The sequence below is a fragment of the Sciurus vulgaris genome (assembly GCF_902686455.1).
Source record: "Sciurus vulgaris genome assembly, chromosome: 7".
Classification (NCBI taxonomy): Eukaryota; Metazoa; Chordata; class Mammalia; order Rodentia; family Sciuridae; genus Sciurus; species Sciurus vulgaris.
In genome coordinates this window covers 156,807,728-156,826,012 of record NC_136467.1, presented here as the reverse complement: position 1 = coordinate 156,826,012, position 18,285 = coordinate 156,807,728, and the positions used below count along the sequence as shown (strand labels likewise).

At 52.7% G+C, this 18,285-nt stretch overlaps 1 protein-coding gene across 1 annotated transcript; it reads left to right on the top strand.

Annotated features, from left to right (window-relative positions):
• Positions 1 to 399: 399 nt before the first annotated feature.
• Positions 400 to 17,729, top strand: POM121L2 (POM121 transmembrane nucleoporin like 2; the record flags this gene model as incomplete). The annotated part of the gene is made up of 4 exons (XM_079149242.1): positions 400 to 3,055; positions 15,312 to 15,465; positions 15,583 to 15,895; positions 17,592 to 17,729. 4 exons carry the CDS (start codon positions 400 to 402, stop codon positions 17,727 to 17,729), a joined length of 3,261 nt encoding a protein of 1,086 aa, XP_079005368.1.
• Positions 17,730 to 18,285: the final 556 nt, after the last annotated feature.

The window sequence follows — 18,285 nt, the reverse complement described above, 5'->3', positions numbered from 1 at the left end:
GTCTGCAGCTCCGCGTTCCCTCGAGTCTCCCGCCTGAGGTCCCAGCGGGGACCCCGGGAACTGCGGGCACCACTGAGCCGCGCCGACCCGGGGTGGAGGCTCCAGGCGCCGCCGTCGGATCCTCCAGACCCCGCGCGGTTCCAGCTCCGCCCGCTCCGGCGGCGCCCGGCGTCGGCGCGGAATGAAGCCAGGCAGCTTCCTGGGCCGCCGGACCGCGCGTCCCGTTCCCGCCATGCGCCCCAGGGGGCGCCGAGCTCCAGCGGCTCGCGCTTCCCCTCGCGCCCAGGTCCCAACCGTCGCTCGGACCCTGGACGCTCGGACTCGGGCCGATTCCGCGGACGTCGAGAAAATGACCCGCTGAAGCTGCCCTCCAGGCCGTCGACCGCGCCCTCCGCACCCATGGGCAGCTTCCTGGGCAAGCCGGGTCCCTCGGCGTCCCCAACCTCCGCGCCCGCCGATTCGCCAGAGAGGCCTCGGATCCGCCGGCCGGCCCCGCCGCTCTGCCACGTCCAGCGGGTCCAGTACATCCATCGCGCCCACCCTGCCCCACGGCGGAGGCCCGCGAGGAGGCCGCCGAACTGGGACCCTGCCCATCCTGCGAGGGGTGTCAACGAGGCGTGGAGGCGCTTTCCCATGAACAGGTTCCAGAATTCCGTCATGGGGCCTCTTCCCTCAGATTGGTGGGAAAGCTACCTCAAGCGCACCATTTGGTCTCTTCGGCACCCTCGGGCGGTGTGGAGCCCGGTGACCGTCAAGATCTCTCCTCCTGGGCCGAGAGCGCCCCCGTCCGTTTCCTCGGCAGGCGTGATCGCCTCCGCAGGACCCTCGGAGGTGCCGCCAGACCCGTGCGCAAAGGAGACGGTGCTGAGGGCACTGCGGCAGTGCAGGAGAGGGAGCGCCAGGGCGCGAGAACCGCCGCCGCCCCGGAGCTCCGACGCGGAGAGGAGCCGCGACATCAGGCCATCCGCCTTTAAGCCGCTGGCAAAACAGCCAGCCAGCGCTCATCTCGTGCCCAGGCCTGGGCTTCTGAAAAGGAGCTTCCACTCCTGGAGCTCCGGTCACAGCCTGAGGAGGTCGGGTTGCTGCTCCGAGAGCTGCTCTGCCGGCAGACGCACGGGAGGCCCCCTCTGTGCCAAAAGAAATGCCATTAGCAGCTCTTACAGTTCTTCCAAAGATTTCGCAGAGCCGTGGAGAAGTTTTCCCAGTACATCAATCCAGACACCAGAGTGGCCGGTGAAAAGGAAAGAGAAAGGTCCCCAGTCTCTCTCTCCAGTCCCACTGGTGTCAGACTCGGGGTCCCTGGGAGCACCGGACAGTGGTGAGCAGCACCGTCTGAAGGTTCCACTGCTGCTCTCTCGCCCTGGTAACCTGCTGTCCACCAGTTCAGCTCCCCAGCTCGGTTGTGCAGGCGCTGGCGAGGCCCTTGCCTTGGGGAAGGAAGCTGGGCCCCAGTGGGGTGACAAGACCAGAGAGAATACAGCCGTGGCCTGGGCTGGCAGTCCGCATTCCCTGCCTTTCACGGTGCCTCCTCCAGAGGCAGCGGCCACCACCACGCATCAGCTGGACATCTTGAAGATGCAGAAGTCTCCAGGCCCACTGGCCTTCCCAGGGTCTCCTGGAGAGGCAACCCGTGTGGCGCAGTGCTCTCAGAAGACACCCAGCCTGCCCGCCTTAGCAGGATGCTCACACTCAGAGCACCCTCCAGAGACCTCCACAGACGCAAAGTCCACCGCTACTTGCATCCTGCTGACCCCAGCCTCTCCCACATCACCAGCCACTGACACGGCCGGCCTTCCTTCAATCCCTCAGGCTGACAGGTCTGCCATGCCCCTGGAACCTCCTGTGGTTACCCTAGCAGCACCCACCTTGCAAGGCACAAGATCTGGGGTGATGGCCCCCCCAACTGCCCATCCTTCCCTCGCCCCTCCCGCTGTAGCTTCTGTTTGCCCCGTATTAAGACCTACTCTGGGGCCCCCACACAGAGCTGAGATGGCGGGCTCCTTAAACCCCAGCCTCCCAGGCACACCCACAACACCCCTGGGTGCTTCACAGCTGGCCACTCCTGGCGTCTCCACGCCCACCGCCCAGCCTGTCTTTGGCAGCACCGGCCCACTTACAGCCAGGACAGTGCAGCCTCTGTGCCCCTGCAGGCAGCCCTCTCTTCCACGTGCTCCTGCTTCCTCTCCTGTGTTCCATGGCCTGGCCAGGGCCACCCCAGTGGTCAGGTCCACCCCCACCGGCACATCTAAAGACTCAGCCTTCAGGCCAGCTTTGTGTCTCAGCACCTTGGGAGGCACTTGCTCTGTGCTCCCCTCCTGTAACACTTTCATGCTTGGGGCAGCCCAGGCCTTTGGGGCGAGCTTCTCCCCAGCCCGGGGCTTCATCCTCTCCCCACGCCAGCACCCCGTGCTTCCCACTGTGCACACAGTCACTGTCTTCAGCCACGTGTTCCCCAGTGTCGTCCAGATACTGCCCTGCAGGGGCACTGATGGCTTCAGGGACGTGTCAGCTCCGGCCCTGTTACCTGCAAACCAGCCTGCATTGTCACCGAGCAGCTCCGGTCTCACCCCATCATTCAGAGTTCCCACGGGGTTAAGCTCAAGGCCCTCTCTCCCGCTGTCCCTGGGGGTCACTCCCCAGCCTGCATCCGGGGCCCCTGGTGGGCAGAAGCAAGGCTTCCCCCAGCCAGTGCTTGCCCCCCGTTTTGGTGACTTGTTACTTTTCGGGGCCTCAGCAGTGGCAGTCCCAATTCCAGTGCCGACTCCAGCTCAGCCAGCCTTCGGGGCTGTGACGCCTGCAGCCCCGCCCCTCCATGTGCCTGCCAGCACGCAGTCCAGCCTGGGTGGCACTCCTGGTGGCCTCCACAGGGGGCCGGTCAGTCCAGCCGATGCTGGAGCTGCCGCTCACAGCCACGAGAGTGGGGCTGGGGGCTCAGTGTTTGGCAGCACAGCACCACGGCCTTTTGCCTTTGGGGGATTAGTGACCCCTATGGACTGTGGGGAGTCCGGGGTCCTTGTGTCCAGTCCAGGTGTGAGCTCTGCCTCGGGGGCTTCCGGTGGGACCACTAGCCCTGTGTCCCCCTTTGGAGAAGGCCGGAAACTTCCCAGCCCGAACACACCTTTTTTCTTAGGAAAAGCCAGCTTTTCTGCAAAAAAGATTATGTCTTTTGCTCATAGCACCCCTATCTCTGGATCAGTTAAGGCAGGCAGCCGTCTTGGCCTTGGGCTGTCCCCTCCACCTTCCCAGAACTCCATGGGGAGAGGTGCTTTCAAATCATCAGCTCGTTCATTTTCTATTGGTGCAAAATCGAAAACCCCAAGGAATCGGGAGCAAGGGTATTCCCGAAGGCATCATGCCCACAAGAAATAGCCCACATTCCCTGCCACCGCACCCTGACTTAGACCTCACTATTGCCACGAAAGGCCTTGGTCTCTGCCAATTCTCCGAGTCAGACATGCCCAGTTCTAGGGTAAGCTTTAGATGCTCACCCTGGGGTCCTGATGTACACCCTGGAAGAAGGTAGAGGACCAAGCACCGTCCGGCGGTGACAGCAGAATGAAGCTGTGCAGACCTAGACCCCCTGGGCCTGAAGAGAGCTTTGGCCCCTTCCCCGCTCCACCCATCTGCTGCTCTGTGCCAGGGCGTGAGTTCTGGCAGGGCCTGCCTCCTCTTCCTCCCAGGAAGAGCTGGGCAGTCAGGCGGCAGCTGCAGAGCAGGTGCTCCTGCTTGTGGGGAGGAGGAACAGACTCCTCCTAAATCTGAGCCTGAGAAGTGGGTCCCCTCTTGGGGCCCTTGGGGATACTGGCTTCTCATTTCTTGCTGCTCTGTTCCTCAGTGGGTTCTTGGAGCAGCTTTTGATGTAATTTGACCTTGAATCCAGTTTCTCCCTGAGGGTCAGTGGTTGACCCTTGGGCAGACTGTGTGCTGCTCCCGTTGTGCCACCTCCCCGACCAGTTACCATCTTCTCCTGACAGAGGTCATGGACCAGCCCCTCCTCTCCCTGCCAGCCCAAATATGCAGGGAAGGCTCCATGCGTGAGACCCCAGCAGTTCCTCCTCATCCAAGAAAGGGAGGCATTTGGCCAGTGTCCTGGAGGGCCCAGCAGGAGGGCCTCTGGGTGCCAGTCTCCACTTGCCACCTTCTCTGCTGGCCACCCTCAGTGCACACACGTGGGCCTGTTCTCTTGTCCAGTGCTGGTGTCTGCTGTGTGCTTCCGATTGTGCTTGGGGGAGGGTGGCTCACAGAAGTGGGGGTGCTGGTGGGTTTGGCGAGGGAGGGACAGGCACACTGTCCTATCCTTGTGGCTAGTACTGGTTCCTGGATGTGCAACAGCGCGTGACTCTGAGGGCCAGCCTCTCAGGAAATCAGAGGGCCAGAAATGTACAACCAGGGTACAGCTTGTTATTCATACCTCACCAACTCATCCCACTTGTTCATGCCTGTCCCCAGAGGGCAGGCCAGGCAGAAAGCCCTGGGGACCAATGACAGAGTGGGAAGAGGGGAAGGGGCAGGTGCCAGAGGCGACCCAGGGCATGGTCTGTGGGAGGTGTGGGTGAGCACTTCTTATCATCCTGGGAAGAGGCCATATGGCTCCCTGAGCACACGGGCCACCCACCTCCTGCTTACGGAGGCCGTGGAGGAGGGTTAATTAGAGAAACAAGCAATATTGAGTTGGATAATAAAATAAACTGTTGAAGTAAGTCTGTGATAATGGAATTTCTGTCCAGCCAATCTGGATGTGATGGGTAAGGAGGCAGGGTGATGTCAGGAAACCTGCCTGAGTCCACCCGTGAAGACAGTTTGGGGATTTAAACCCTGATGACAGGAGTGTGCTCATTCCTCCCTCCCCAGAGCAGATCAGCAGAGTTAGAATCCTGAGCTAGGTGAGTCCGCTGCCAGTGCCCGCTTCCCAAGCTTGCGGCTCACAGAGGGGCAAGAAGGGCACATGGCGCGGCCTGTGCCATGTGCCTGTGATGCCATGTGCCCTCAGCTGGCGCACTTTGCACCGACCCTCGGGAGCCACGGTCGGCTTGGTGTGGGACCCTCATGTGAACCTGACGCCCGTGATCCTGGAGAAAGCAAAGACCACCTAGAGGGAGGGAAGGACCCCTGGGCTAAGACTTGAAGCTCGGGTTCTGCCCGCGCCATGGGGCCAAGGTGAGGAAGGCAGGGCCCTGGGGCCACTTCTGGAAGTCATGTAGGAGGGCTGAGCGGGAGCAGGTCACGGCCTGCTGTGAACAGGGTGCAGAGCGGATGCATCCTGTCTCCAGCGTGGGAAGACGGGGGCTCGGAGTCGGTGGGCTCTGAGGACACAGCATTAACAATGTGAGCTCAAACCTGTGACCAGGTGGCGGGTGCTGGCAGGCGGGGGCAGCAGAAGGAGGACCGATGAAGGAGCCGGACCTGGGGAATCCTGGAGGGTCTGACCTGGATTTCTCCCCGGGCTTAGAAGGCAGTTGTCCCCCCTCAGCGCCTGCCGTCCTGTGCCTTCCAGCCAGCAGTGGGGGGTGAGAGGACACTTCAATTAGTCATGTATTTTCTCAGCCATCTCCTTATCTGCCTGTCTCTCTTCCCTCGTCCAACCAGTGGGGCTGTTCTGGGTGCCTTTGCTTAGCCAAGGGACATAACAAGTCAAAAGCCGCAACTCTCTCGAGTCTGCTCCCAGGCCTGGCTTCTGAAACCTGAAGACCCAGGGGTGGCAGAGAAGGATCAAGACAGAAGCAACTTGTAGGAGGGTGTGAGTCTGGGGGCAAGGAACTTCTGGAAAGTGAGAGGGATTCACCTGCAGTGCAGCCAGGAGAGCTGGAGTCCAGCAGTGAGGAGTCGATGGGCCCAGGGGGAATTAGGGCTGAGGGCCGAGTCTGCCTCAAGTCCTGGTGGTCAGTGCAGCAGGAAACAGGCAGACCCAGGTCGCTTCAGGGAGTGTGGGAGGTCGTCACACGCCTGAAACCCCGAGGGGAGAGTGGGAAATTAGTGTCAACCTGTGCCAGGGATGGCACCTGTCAATGGTCTACTTCCTGGTCCTGGGGTGCACCTCCCACTGCAACCCACAGGCAGGAAGGTGAGAGTGCCTGGGGCTCTTCCCACAGGCCCTTACGCAAGGGCTTATCGTCTGATCTAATCACCTCCCAGGGCCCACCCTCCCCCACCCTCCCAGTACTGTCCCCTAAGGACTGGAATTTCAATATATGAATGGGCCGGGGCGGGGGGCACACACATTCAGTCTATTTCAACTTTATTTTTGAATTGCTGATTGCAAGTGTCAAAACACAGCTGTGTGTGTGTGTGTGTGTGTGTGTGTGTGTGTGTGTGTGTGTGTTTATGAGAGACACAGAGAGAATCCTGTTCCCTGCAACTCTGCTGGACTCACCTGCAGCCCAGTGGTGTGTGCTCTTGGGGTTTCCCGTGTAGAAGACCAGTGCTCTGTGAGTCCTGTGTGGTGTGGCGCCAGCTCTCTCTGGATGCCTTCTGTATTCCTTCTTGCTCGTCACTCTGGCTGGGACTTCCAGTACAATGCTGAAGAGCCCGGGGGACAGTGGGTCCTCAGTCCTGGTCTCAGAAGAAAGACTTCCTTCTTTTCACCATGAATGTGACACATGGCGAGTCTGACTGTGGGTTTTTCTTCTTTCTGTTAATGTGATTGATTAAATTTCTCATGTTGAACCACCTACATTCCTGAGATAAATTTCACTTGTCATGATAGACAATCTTTTTTGGTTCACTAGCAGCTTGCTATGGGTTTTTGCATCTTATATCCATAAGGAATGTTTATCTGAATCATTTCTGACTTTGAGTCCAGGGTAGTAGGAGTCTCAGAAATGAGGCAGAGACTGTTCCCTCCATGTGTACTCTTCAGAAGAGTTTGGCAAGGTCTGTTTTTCTTTGTTTGTTTTGGTACTTAGCTACGGTTCCATCCCTTTTTAATTTTTTAATTTGGAGACAGGGACATGCTAAGTTACAGAGGCTGGTCTTGAACTTTCGATTCTCCTACCTCAGTATCCTGAGTGGCTGGGATTACAGATCCACCCCAAGGACTTAATTCTTCCTTTGAAATTCAGCAGGATTCACTGGTGAAGCCGTCTGGTTCTGGAATCTATCTGTCAGGAGGCCTTGGCTCGCTGCTTTGGTCTTTTTACTTCTTACAGGTCTCTTTTGATTTTCTCTTTCTTATTGAGTCAGTTTCAGTGATTTGTGTGTTTCTAGGAATTGGTCCATCTAGGTTGTTTAATTTGTTGGCATACAATTTGTTCAGTATTCTCTTACATTCCATTTTATTTTGTAAACTCAGTAGTGATGTTTCAACTCTCATTTCTGATTTTTGTCATTTTCATCTTCTCTCTTTTTCCTTAATGGATCTAGTAAAGGATTGTCAGTTTTCTTATCTTTTCAAAGAACAAATTTTTGGTTTTCTTGATTCATTTGCTTTTCCATTCTCCATTTTACTTAGCTCAAACCTTTTCAGTTTCCTTCCTTCTGCTGACTTGGGGCTTTGTTTGGTCTTCTCAAGCCCCTTGAGGTGTGAAGTAAGGCTACTGATCTGAAATCTTTCTTCTTGCCTTTTGGATTTGAAGAAATAAGTGTGACACACTTGAATCTTCCCGGTGAATCCTGGACAACTCCTCTCAGGGTGTTTCTGATCAGTTTGTGTCACTGGTACCTTCTAAGAATGGAGCTGGCAAGTGCAATTCAAAAAACACCCTGATGTTCAGATTGTCACAAACAGGAAGGTAAAGGTTGGCGATGTGCCCCGGAGGCCTCTGCCTCCCGCAAGTTACACATCTGCCTTAGCGCTCTGTAGTCCTCAGAAGTCTGAGTTAGGTCCCCATTGTGATTTCTCTAATTTGGTGTAAATGAGTTTCTGCTCAGGAAGAGGATTTTAGTGGAGTTAGGTGTGTCCGTCAAGTGTAAGAAACCGACCTTTTGTATTTCAAAGGTTTCGTTTTTGAAGCAGCCTAGACTGTACAATAAGAAATACAAGTAAGTTTCCTGGTAGGGAGGAGCGTGATCCCACCCGCGGTGGTCTCCCGTGGGGGCCCGTCTAGCGACCGGGCGGTGGGCTCATTCTGCGGCGGTATTTTAGGAAGCGTTTTGCCTTGGCGTAGGCTTCCCGCTCGCTCGCTGCGCAGGTTGGTTAGGAGTGTGGAGAGGGCCATGCGACCGCCGGGCACGCTCCTCACCCGCACGTCCCCAGTGTTTTATGAAGTTACTTTACATGCGGTAAGACTCAGGGGTCTCAGGGAGGGCGCAGCTCGACGCGTTTGCGGGTAGACCCACGCGAACCGCCTCTGCACGCCGGGCCCTGGCTGCGCGCCCCCGGCCCGACGGCTGCTCCGGGCGGTGCGCGCGAGGTCGGCGCGCCTAACCCCGAGCCGGCGGCTGCCGAGCGGCGCGGAAGGAGGGGAGTGTGGCTCTCTTTGCTCAGCGTGATGGTCTTAAGATGTAGTAGTGACTCACAGTTCATCCTTCGTGGAACTAAGTGGAGCCATCTTTTAAACAAGCCGCAATCTGTGGGTGCGAGGAAACAGCTGGTGGGGGCACTGCCCGAACCCCCGGGGCAGCGGGGTACTTTAGCGCCCACCGCCCCTGGGGTCACCGACGGGAGGTCCTGCTGAGAAAATCAGCCGAGATGCTGATGCCTCCGTGCTTGGCCTCTGCGAAGACTTAGTGCCCCGGTTCTCTGTGAAAGAACTAAGCACTCTCTTTCCCCACCTTTTCTTGCAGTACCTGCCCTTGTTACTCATTTCAAAAGAAAGGCAAATCTCTCCCTTCTCTCTCCGGAAGAGCTGACAAATTCACCATTAGTTTCCAGTGAATCCGCGTTACTTCCCGTGAACAGAGTGCACGCTAAGCTCCAGTATGTTATGGTTTTGTGTTTTCTTCACATTCAAAAGAAAAACACTTATTACTTCTGCACAATGTCTGTTACATTTTTACTCCTTTATTTAAGTCTATGCATGATTTGTAAAACTCAGGTCGGATCAATGGGACTGCCTGGTGAGCCTGTCTCTCCGGCAATCCATGTTGCAAAAATCATGAAGACACCGTTCGTATCTCCACGGGCATACACAACATCAGTGTGGGCTTTATTAAAAAAAAAAAAAAAAAAAAAAAAAGGAGGCAAAAAGTTCAATGCGAAGTGGTAGAAAACGGGAAGCATTAACCATCTTTAAAGTTTAAGCATCTGAATTCCAAGGGGAGACATGGATTGAGAGGGGAAAGGAAGTCATAGTATGATATTTGTGAAACAAATTTTTAAGAAAAAAAATAGTTAAAGCACTCTGTAGTGAGTCCTTAGAGTCAGAAAATATAACTTCTTCTAAACAACAAGAACTCCAAATTATAAGAAACCACAGGAAAAATCAAATGAAAGATGAAATAAGGCAATGGAGGAATTGCTTTTTCCTTTCCTCTGCTGCTTGGAGACGCTTTTATTTGGAGGCACCCTAGACCAAGAGCTGGTCTTCACATCATTACCCCTGTGGCCCCACAAGCATTTTGACTAGTGCAAGTGCCCAGCAGTGGGAGATGGCTGCACACCTGCAGTACTTGGTGGAGACCCAGGTAGCAGAAGGAACAGGGAAGGAAAGCTCTCTATTAACTAGCACTGCAGCAGGGCCCAGGGCATTCTAAGTACTACAGAGTATGCATGGGATCTTACCTTGTTGTGGTGCAAGAGAAGGGGAAATCAGAAGATAGATAGACACACACAGAACTGGGCAGAAACAAAGCCAGTCACCTAGAAGGGCCCTGGGTGTTGGGAAAACAGGAAGGAAGAATGGGGACTAGTGACATTTCTCTGAGTATATCTTTCTTGGTATGGGAAGGACAAAACCCAAAACAACAACAACAACAACAAAATCCTAAAGCTAAAGGCAAAGCAAAATAATGGAACTTCACTGCATTTCAAGGGAATACTGCATATATACATATCTCTAAAAGAAAGAACCAAACCAAGAAATCAAGTTTTTTTTTTTTTTTTTTTTTTTTCTTTTAACACAGAGCCTGGACCTGGGTGAAAATTACAAACACATCCTGAACTTTTTCAATTGTCTTTTTCCTGTTGTCATGCAGATGAAGTAATTTTGAAGTACTTTAGGTGTATTGTATGACAGTGCGTTGACGTCACGTGGCTGGCTGTTCTCATTCTGGAGAAGGAGTACACACAGGAGACAAGGGGAGGGAGAAAGGACCTTTTGGTCATGAGTAGACCTGAAGCTGTTATTGTGACTTCTGATTAGTCAAATATGCATGTGCCTATAAACATGTATGTTTATGTTTTTTGTGTGTATGTGTGTGTGTTCTTATGTGTCTGCGCACACAAGAATTTCCTAGATTTTTTGGCTAAAGGGTCCTAAAAGCAAGACATCCCTGAGGCAAAAAACACAGCTGGCCCCTGGACATGGTTGCTCACTCAAGGTTCCCTCTGGGGAATAATGAGGGCCTGTTAGGCCAGAAATTCAGAGCACCTAAAGAACACAGGGCCACAATGTGCCAAGGACACTGTCTCAGACTGCAGAGCTTCTGCTGACCAACTCTGGATTAATTCAAGTTACAATATCATTAAAGACAACAATGAATTGCAAACCACTGAACAATAGGTGTTCACAAGCTGGAACTAACAATGAACACACAGAGAGAGAGGTTAGCAGAGAGGCCCTGCTCACAAGGGAATGCCCAAGTACAGACTGCTAAATGTGGAGAGAATGAGGGGTGGAAGAACCATGGGTTTGACACCATCATAGTAAATATGGTTCAGGCAGGAATCAATAGATGCCAAAGCTGAAGGAAATCGTCAAGGGAGCAAGCTGTCGGTGTGGTGCTTGTGTGTCTCCCCTGAATTGTTTTAGTCTCAATGGAAAAAGGCACAGGCAAGCCTCAGGCTGACTGCAGAGCAGAATTAACCCAGTAATGAGGGGTGATAGACATAGGAGTCTCCAGCATCCAGACCGTATTTCCAGGGACTCCTTCTTCTTACATGGTATCCTGCATAGATGTACACCCTGAACCTAACAGAAAAAGAAATCACGAAGCCCAAATGAATAATGTTTTGTTTTATTTTTTCAAAATGTGAGCAGTCACTGTGTCCTTCAAAAAATGTCAGGGTCATAAAATACCCACAGGTATTTATGTGGACATGTTCCAGTTAAAGGGCACTAAAAGGCTGTGGAGGTTACCTGATCCTAAATTCAATCCAGTTCTAAAGTGTGGGTGCCAAAAAGAGTATTATAGCTCAGTTGACAAAAGTGGAATACAGGCTAGAGATTTAAAAAACACATCATATTAAAAGTGGTTGCAAGAGAGTGTCTTTGCTTTCAGAAAATGCCCTCTTAAATATCAGAGAGCAAAGGGCCACAATGCTTAGAACTCACCCTTAAATGTTCTGAAAAGTAGTGGTAGAGCACTTTCTGAGCGAGTCTGCAACTCTGGGTTCCATCTCCAGTATCAAAATCAAACCGAGTCAAAAAAGGGTATGGTGGTCCCCCATCGTTCTGTTTTGCACATTTTCTCTAAGTTTGAGAGTACTTTTAAACAAAAAGCTAAGAACGACTCCTACACAATAGCATGACATAACGAACTCGAGTGACATCAAACAGCTTAAACAGTGAGCTTGATACGCTCCATTGGTTCCCAACAATTATTTTGAATTGCAACCGGAACTGGAGATCCCAAAGCACTTCACTGAGATAGTAAGGAGTGCCTGCTCCAGTTCACTCGGGCAAGAGGTTAAACAGAAAAGATTCACAGAGGACCGACGAGGGTGGGACTCGAACCCACGCGTGCAGAGCACAATGGATTAGCAGTCCATCGCCTTAACCACTCGGCCACCTCGTCCCGCTCAAGCAGTGAGCCTGTAGATGCTCCTTTCAGGCTTACTTTTGGTAGGGCTTGCACTTTGATCAAGGGATCTGCAAATCTTCGCCGGAAAGAATCCTCCTGCCAGGTTCTTCCCTCCCTCCTCCCAGGCTTCTCACGTTGGGACGAGCCACCCCAGGCCTCAGCTGTCGCGTGCCTCATACCCACAGTTGCCCTCCAGGCCTGGCGCATCTTGCTGTTGTCCCGGGATCCACGCTCTCCTTCGCTTGCTGCAGTTCTTAAGCCACCTGCTGTGGTTGCTCCGCTCGCATGGGACCTTGCAGTCTTCTCACCGAGCCGTAAAAGGGTTGCGCGAACGCTTTTCCTCTTGGAACCGTATTTCCATTCTGCATCTGCCACAGAATTCCACCCCAATAGTATGGATCTTCACACGTCAAAGACCTTATCTGCCGCACTGCAGCAGAAACTACTTCTAAAAGCAGAAATCTGATTTTTATTGATTTCCAGCGATCATAAACCTGTTTTAAGCATTTTCCTCTGCCTCGAATCACCTTTACATGCAACGTTAGCGCGCAATAAAAGACACAAAGGATTTTATTAAGAAATTTTTCATATATGAAAAGTTGAATGGGAAATACATCTTTTAATGAAAGAGCTGAAAATATTTTCCCCATCAATTCGTGTGTCTATGAATGAAAATTTATTGCTGGAGTGAGATTTCAGTGGGAATTAACAGCAGAATAACCGATTTTGTGGTCCTGAGTTTGCGGGAGGTGTTCCTATTAGTAAGGTGCATTATTTAAAGTAGAATCTCCAACACATTGTCATTAAAATTATGTAAATTTAATTAGTAAATGATAGCGATAAATAAAAGTGATAGCAGATTTACGACTACATAGAATTCATAAAATATGGATATCCGTAATCGATAGAAGTCAAAAGAGTTTTCTTACGAATTCGAATAAGCGTAAAAAATGAAGACGATGTTCGCACGCTTCCTCTCGATGAGACTGAGGCAGCCGTCACCTGCACGGGGGACCCTGGAGGCCTGTCCCGCTGTCCTTTCCTACCCCCGCGGGCGGTTGCATAAGTAGTGCGCACGTCCGCCGGGGAGGGTGGAGGCCGGGCCGTCGGACCCTGGGCGACCGCCCCGCAGGGTGGAGGCCGAGCCATCAGACCCAGGCGCCGAGCGCGCAGGCGGACTCGGCGCGGTGGATCCCTGCGCGCGGCTCTCCGGACCGCCCAGCGCGGAGCTCCTTCCTGTCGGTATTCACTATTGGCGGCCTTTCTCGCCCCTCAGAGTTTGCGTTTCTCATCCCCGCGTCTCCCTGGCCGCCCCATCCGCTTGCGTGTGGCTGAGCTTTCCCAACTGGCTTCTCCCCAGGAGCCGGCCTGGGCCTGACCGTATCCAGCCAGGACAGTTTGGCTCCAGGGAACCAAGGACACCAGCAGCTAAGGAACTGCAGTGTGGGTGGTCTTCCACTTGCTGCTCCACATCTAGGTTCAGAGAATTACTAGGCCTTAATTCCTGTTGAAAGCATCGTGGATATGATATTTTCTGAACAGAAAGGAGAACGATGTTTGAAGAGCATGCTTCTTACACATCTAACTACAAGGGGTCAGGAGGACATTGTAACGGGGGTCCACTTTAATGCCCTAACCCTTGCTGCTCGGTCACCGTGGCTTATTTTAAAATGGATATTTTTTTTCTTCTTTCCTTTCTCTCTCTCCCTCTTCTTCTCCCTATCCTTGGGGAAGCAAGATTGTGCTTCTTCCCATCCTAGGTGAGTCAATTTTCCTTGAGCGCACACCACAGGAATGGAGTTAATTCAGACTTGGGGATGGCGCCAGAGAACCTAAGAAGCGATTCTGCAAAGCTAGAAGTGAGTTAAGACCCCTGACAGGGCACAGCTGGAGTGCAGCCTTTGAACCACCTCTTTGAAAACCCTGTTACCCCTGACCAGCAGACGCACAGCCTCTAGGACAGGGGTTCCCTGTGTTTCTCCTTTGCTAGTAAACCAATAAAACTTTGTTTTCCTTTTTCTCAAAATCTTGTCTTCGTTATTGAATTGGCATTGGGAATAAGGACCGAGCTATCAGTACAAAATGTTTTTGCCCCACAGACCCAGATTTCACTAAAATTCATTGAGAGGAGCAGGCCGGTGGAGAAGATGCATGCTGCGCTCACAACTGCCAGAGAACCTCCTCCCTATCTCTGCTGAGTGGGGTCACAGCAAACAGGATCTTGCAGTCATAGTGATCAAGTACACAGCCAGGACCATCAGAGGCAGTGTGAGCCAAGAGTAGGGATGAAAGCACACTCTCTCTATGGAATGGTGGAGGGCTATCCTGCCTCAGGTTCTTGAGGTCAACCTTGAGGAAGAAAAATATTAGTAATTACCAATTTTTCCTGATTTTCTTGATTAAATAGTAAAACAATCATACAACAGAAATCTCTGATGTGCATTTTCAGCCACGTTTTAAAAGAAAACCAACTTGTAGTTTTTACTTGTTGAGGGGCTCCCGGTAGATAAGCCTCGATGCCCCTCAGACTGAGGTGTTTGATGCTGCCCAGCACCTCAGGCGGCCTTTGCATTCATGCCACGATGGCCACTCTAGTTATGCAGACAACAACGGTTGCAGTTGCCATCTCTGCATACCCTCTCATTCCCCACCTTCCCTTTGCTGCACGCAGGGTGTGGTCTGGGTTTGAGGTCTGCTCCCCTGCTCAGAACTCATGGACCAGCACGCTTGAAACCAACTCAAGCTGAGGGTCTCTCTGAGGCTGAGAGAAACTTCCTCCAGTTGAGGTCAAAGGCTGCATCGCCCAGGGCCAGGGCCAGGAAGTGTGGAGGCTAACTAAAGATCCTGCCTTCCGTCCGTCTTTGCTCCTCTTCTATAACAGTTGTACTGCAGGCTTCAGACTCTGGACTCAAATCCTCGCTCACTGATCTCTATTCTTCCTCCTTAAGTGGTAAATATCTTAATGGCTTCCTAGAGGATATAATCACTATACAAAGATGAAGGAATAAAAGAAAATCGAGTGAATTCCCTCCAGACACACTCCAGCACTGCAGAGAGAGAATTTGGATGATCTCCTTTCACCCTGGCTCTAGGCCTATGGAAAACAATCATTACCTACTCGTCTATAACCCTTTTTACATCAGCAATGCTCAGCGGACCTAATGCGTGTTTTTAAAGTAGGTTTCCTGGACATATTTCAAACATCAGGCCATAGAAGCCTGGCTTGTCTCCTTCACTTGATTCTGGGCTGTGTCATGCAATTGCTATATGATCATTTGCTGGCTGTTGGGATTTTCTATGTTCCCGCTCATAAGGAAGTTTCACAGGGATGCACTCCAGTCCCGAGCCCCTAGATCTGACGCCTGATGTCTGCCTCCCAAGTCAGCCTTAAGTTGCCCTCGCTGGGCAACCGGATCTCAGCTCCTGCAGCTGGATCCTGGCCCTAATAACCGCTGCACCCTTCGCCCCTGTAGATTCTGGAGGAAGATCCTTTGTATCTGCAGGCTGGGGAGCCTGGGGCATGGCGTTTTACTTCCTGGGCAGTGGGAAGTTGCCTCTGGCGCGGGTGCTTAGGACGGAGAGGTTGAAACCCCGAGAGGCCGCAGGCGAAGACCCTGCCTGCAATTCGTGTGTCACTTTCGAACCGCCTGTGGCCAGGCGGGGGTCGGCTCTTGGAGAGAGGAGCGCAAGGCCCACGTTAAATCATCTTCTCCCTGACGCCTTGTCGGTGCAAGGTCTTTGCAGGGGTGACAGTTCTACCCGCTCCTGTCCTCCGCCGGCCCGGGAGCACAGGGTGACTCGGCGAGGAGCGAGCAGCTGCCCTCAGCACTCGCCCGATGAGAGGGGCGGGACGAAAGCCCCACGACCCGAGCTGGACGGCTGCCCTGCCGAGGAGGGTTTCTCAGGACCAAAGCTCGGCGCCTCCACCGGGGCGGTCCGCTCAAGGCCGGCGGCCACTGGCCGCAGGAGTCCGGCCCCACGCCCCCGGGCGTCCAGGGGCTGTGCCCTGTTGGGCTCGCAGCTCACGCTCCGTCGGGGCTGTCGTGAGATCTGGAAGGTGTGCAGAGGCCGCCGGGCCGACCTGTTGACGAGCTCCCTTCCCTCGTGTCTTCACCATCCGCGACAGGAGGCTGGTTTCGGGGGTGTTCGGGAGGACGAAATAAAATCGAACACATTTCAAAACGCCAGCAAACTTTTCAGTGCTTTGGTTTATTTTCAGGCAGGTCTCCCACTCCGAGGCTCCGTGACCTCCACAACACTGGCTTCCCGGCGAACGGTAGGAACCCTGGGGAAACGGGCTGGAGGCCCCGGGCTCGGGAAGACGGGCGCGCGGACTTGGAACTTCTTCAGAGCCGTGAGCCGTCCTTGCTCTTTTCGGTGGGTAAAAGGGAGGTCTTAGCACCACGCTCTGACCGGCTGAGCGAACCGGCCACTGGTTTTCCTGTCTCTCTAGGGTGATATCTTCAGCAACGTCATTGTTGAACTGGGAAGAATCTCTTTGCATTTTTAGTCTTTTAATAAATGATTGGCATTCTCTAAAAGCAAAAAAAAAAAAAAAAAAAAATACTGATTTTTAAAGCCACACTCCTAGATTTCCCCCAAATGTTACCACTGTTTTTGGTGTTTTGTTTGTCATTCCAGAGATTTTTAAATGCACAACCAACGTTATGCAAATATATTTTCTTTTTTCTCTTCACATATAGGGGCATTCTATTCACATCCTATCCTTTGCTTTATAATTTTTTACTTGGAATGTAATTCTATGATCTTTCCATATCTGAATCAGAGAAATATTCTTCATTATCTTGTAAATATGGCTGATATTCTGTTACATGGTGTGTCCATGGACACTGGCCCTTCCTTCTGTAGCGGCGCAAGCTGTTTATAGCTGTGAACACATGCTACTTCTCATGTGTGCCACCGAACCCTACACACGTAGAACCACATGGAAAAATACTGGCAATTTTGATAGACGTCACCTTGTTGCTTTCAAAGAAGTGAGTCCTTTGTCCTTTTTGTGCCCTTGGGGTTTTGTTTGTTTATTTTTGTTTTCCTTCCCCCCTGACTGGGGATTGAACCCAGGGGGCTTTATCACTGAGCCACATCCCAGCGCTTTTGTTTTTTAGGTGGGATCTCACTAAGGTGCTTAGGGTCTGGCTAATTTGCTAAGGCTGGCTGAGCCTCCCAAGAGCTTGTTTTTAACACATATTTAACACAAATACATAGGATCCTGGCCACATTCCTACCCCTCCTGCTTCCCCAATTCCCTACTTCTCCTCTGAAGCAAAACTAGATAATCGGTGAAGATGTAGCGTTATTCACATTAAGAACATGTTTGATTCTGCAATCTCACCTCCTCTAGGGGTAGACGAGATTTGGGGCGCAGTTAATGATGTATGGCAAAAGGGGGGTGGTGAAACCAGATGGGAGAAGGAAGGGGCTAGTGGAGAGTGGGTCGAAGAACAGCAGTGACTTTCCTCTGATATCGCAGATAAAACTTGGGCATAAACACCTGAGTGGAGAGGAGCCAAGACAAGCTGGTGGTCTGGATATTAAGACCGAGCTGCCTGGGTGGAGTGGCCTGGCCAAGTAGGAGGTGATCAGGGCAAGGGACTACACGATGCAGGCCCTTCTAGAGGAATACAATATTGAAATCAGAATAAATTTACGGTAAAGACGGTGCTGAAAATAGTTAACTGGCAACAATTGATCTTCATCAGGTCTGGAGTAAAAAGTGCCATCCCTATTTATAGGCCGATGTAGAGACATCCTTGCAAGTTTGGGGAGGACTCGCCCCCCTGTTGGGGCCAGACGCCTCCTCCCCTGCCCTTACCCGCAAGGCCCGGGCTGCGCTTGCAGGCAGCCCCAGCAACCTGCTGCGTGAGAGGTAGGTGGGGGGAACACGCGGAAAGGCCGGGCTCCAGGGGTGCCGCTGTATAACTAGACCGGAACTTCAGCCCGCAAGACCTGCACAGAGAAGCAAGCAAGGCAGCACCCCAAAAGGAAAAATAAAGAAGTTGGTCATTCCCCGTCCGCCTCCGATTTTTTTCCCGCGGTCTCGTTGCTGCGGGCGGCAACAGGCCAAGTTAAAGATTTTGAATGAGTCCTAACAATGATGGGAACCCATGGAAAGATCTGCATTTTAAAACAGGACCAAATTGCCACCTCCGGCGCGGTCATTCCTGAGGCCGACTGACGACGGCGTCGTTCTGGTCTTTTAAGTTCAGCTCTTCTGCGGTAGCGGACGCGCTCCGCAGGGCGCGAGCCGGGGGCGTAGGGTCTTGGCACTTGGAGGCCACATCTGACCGCCCCGGTGCAGACCTGCCGGGAGATGCCGGGATAGCCGTTGCAAAGGACCTTGGCGACCACGGCTCACAGACTAGAGCGTTTTCCCGCCTGTCCAGTATGGTAGGTCGAATTGATCTTCTTTTCCAGGAAACGATCAAG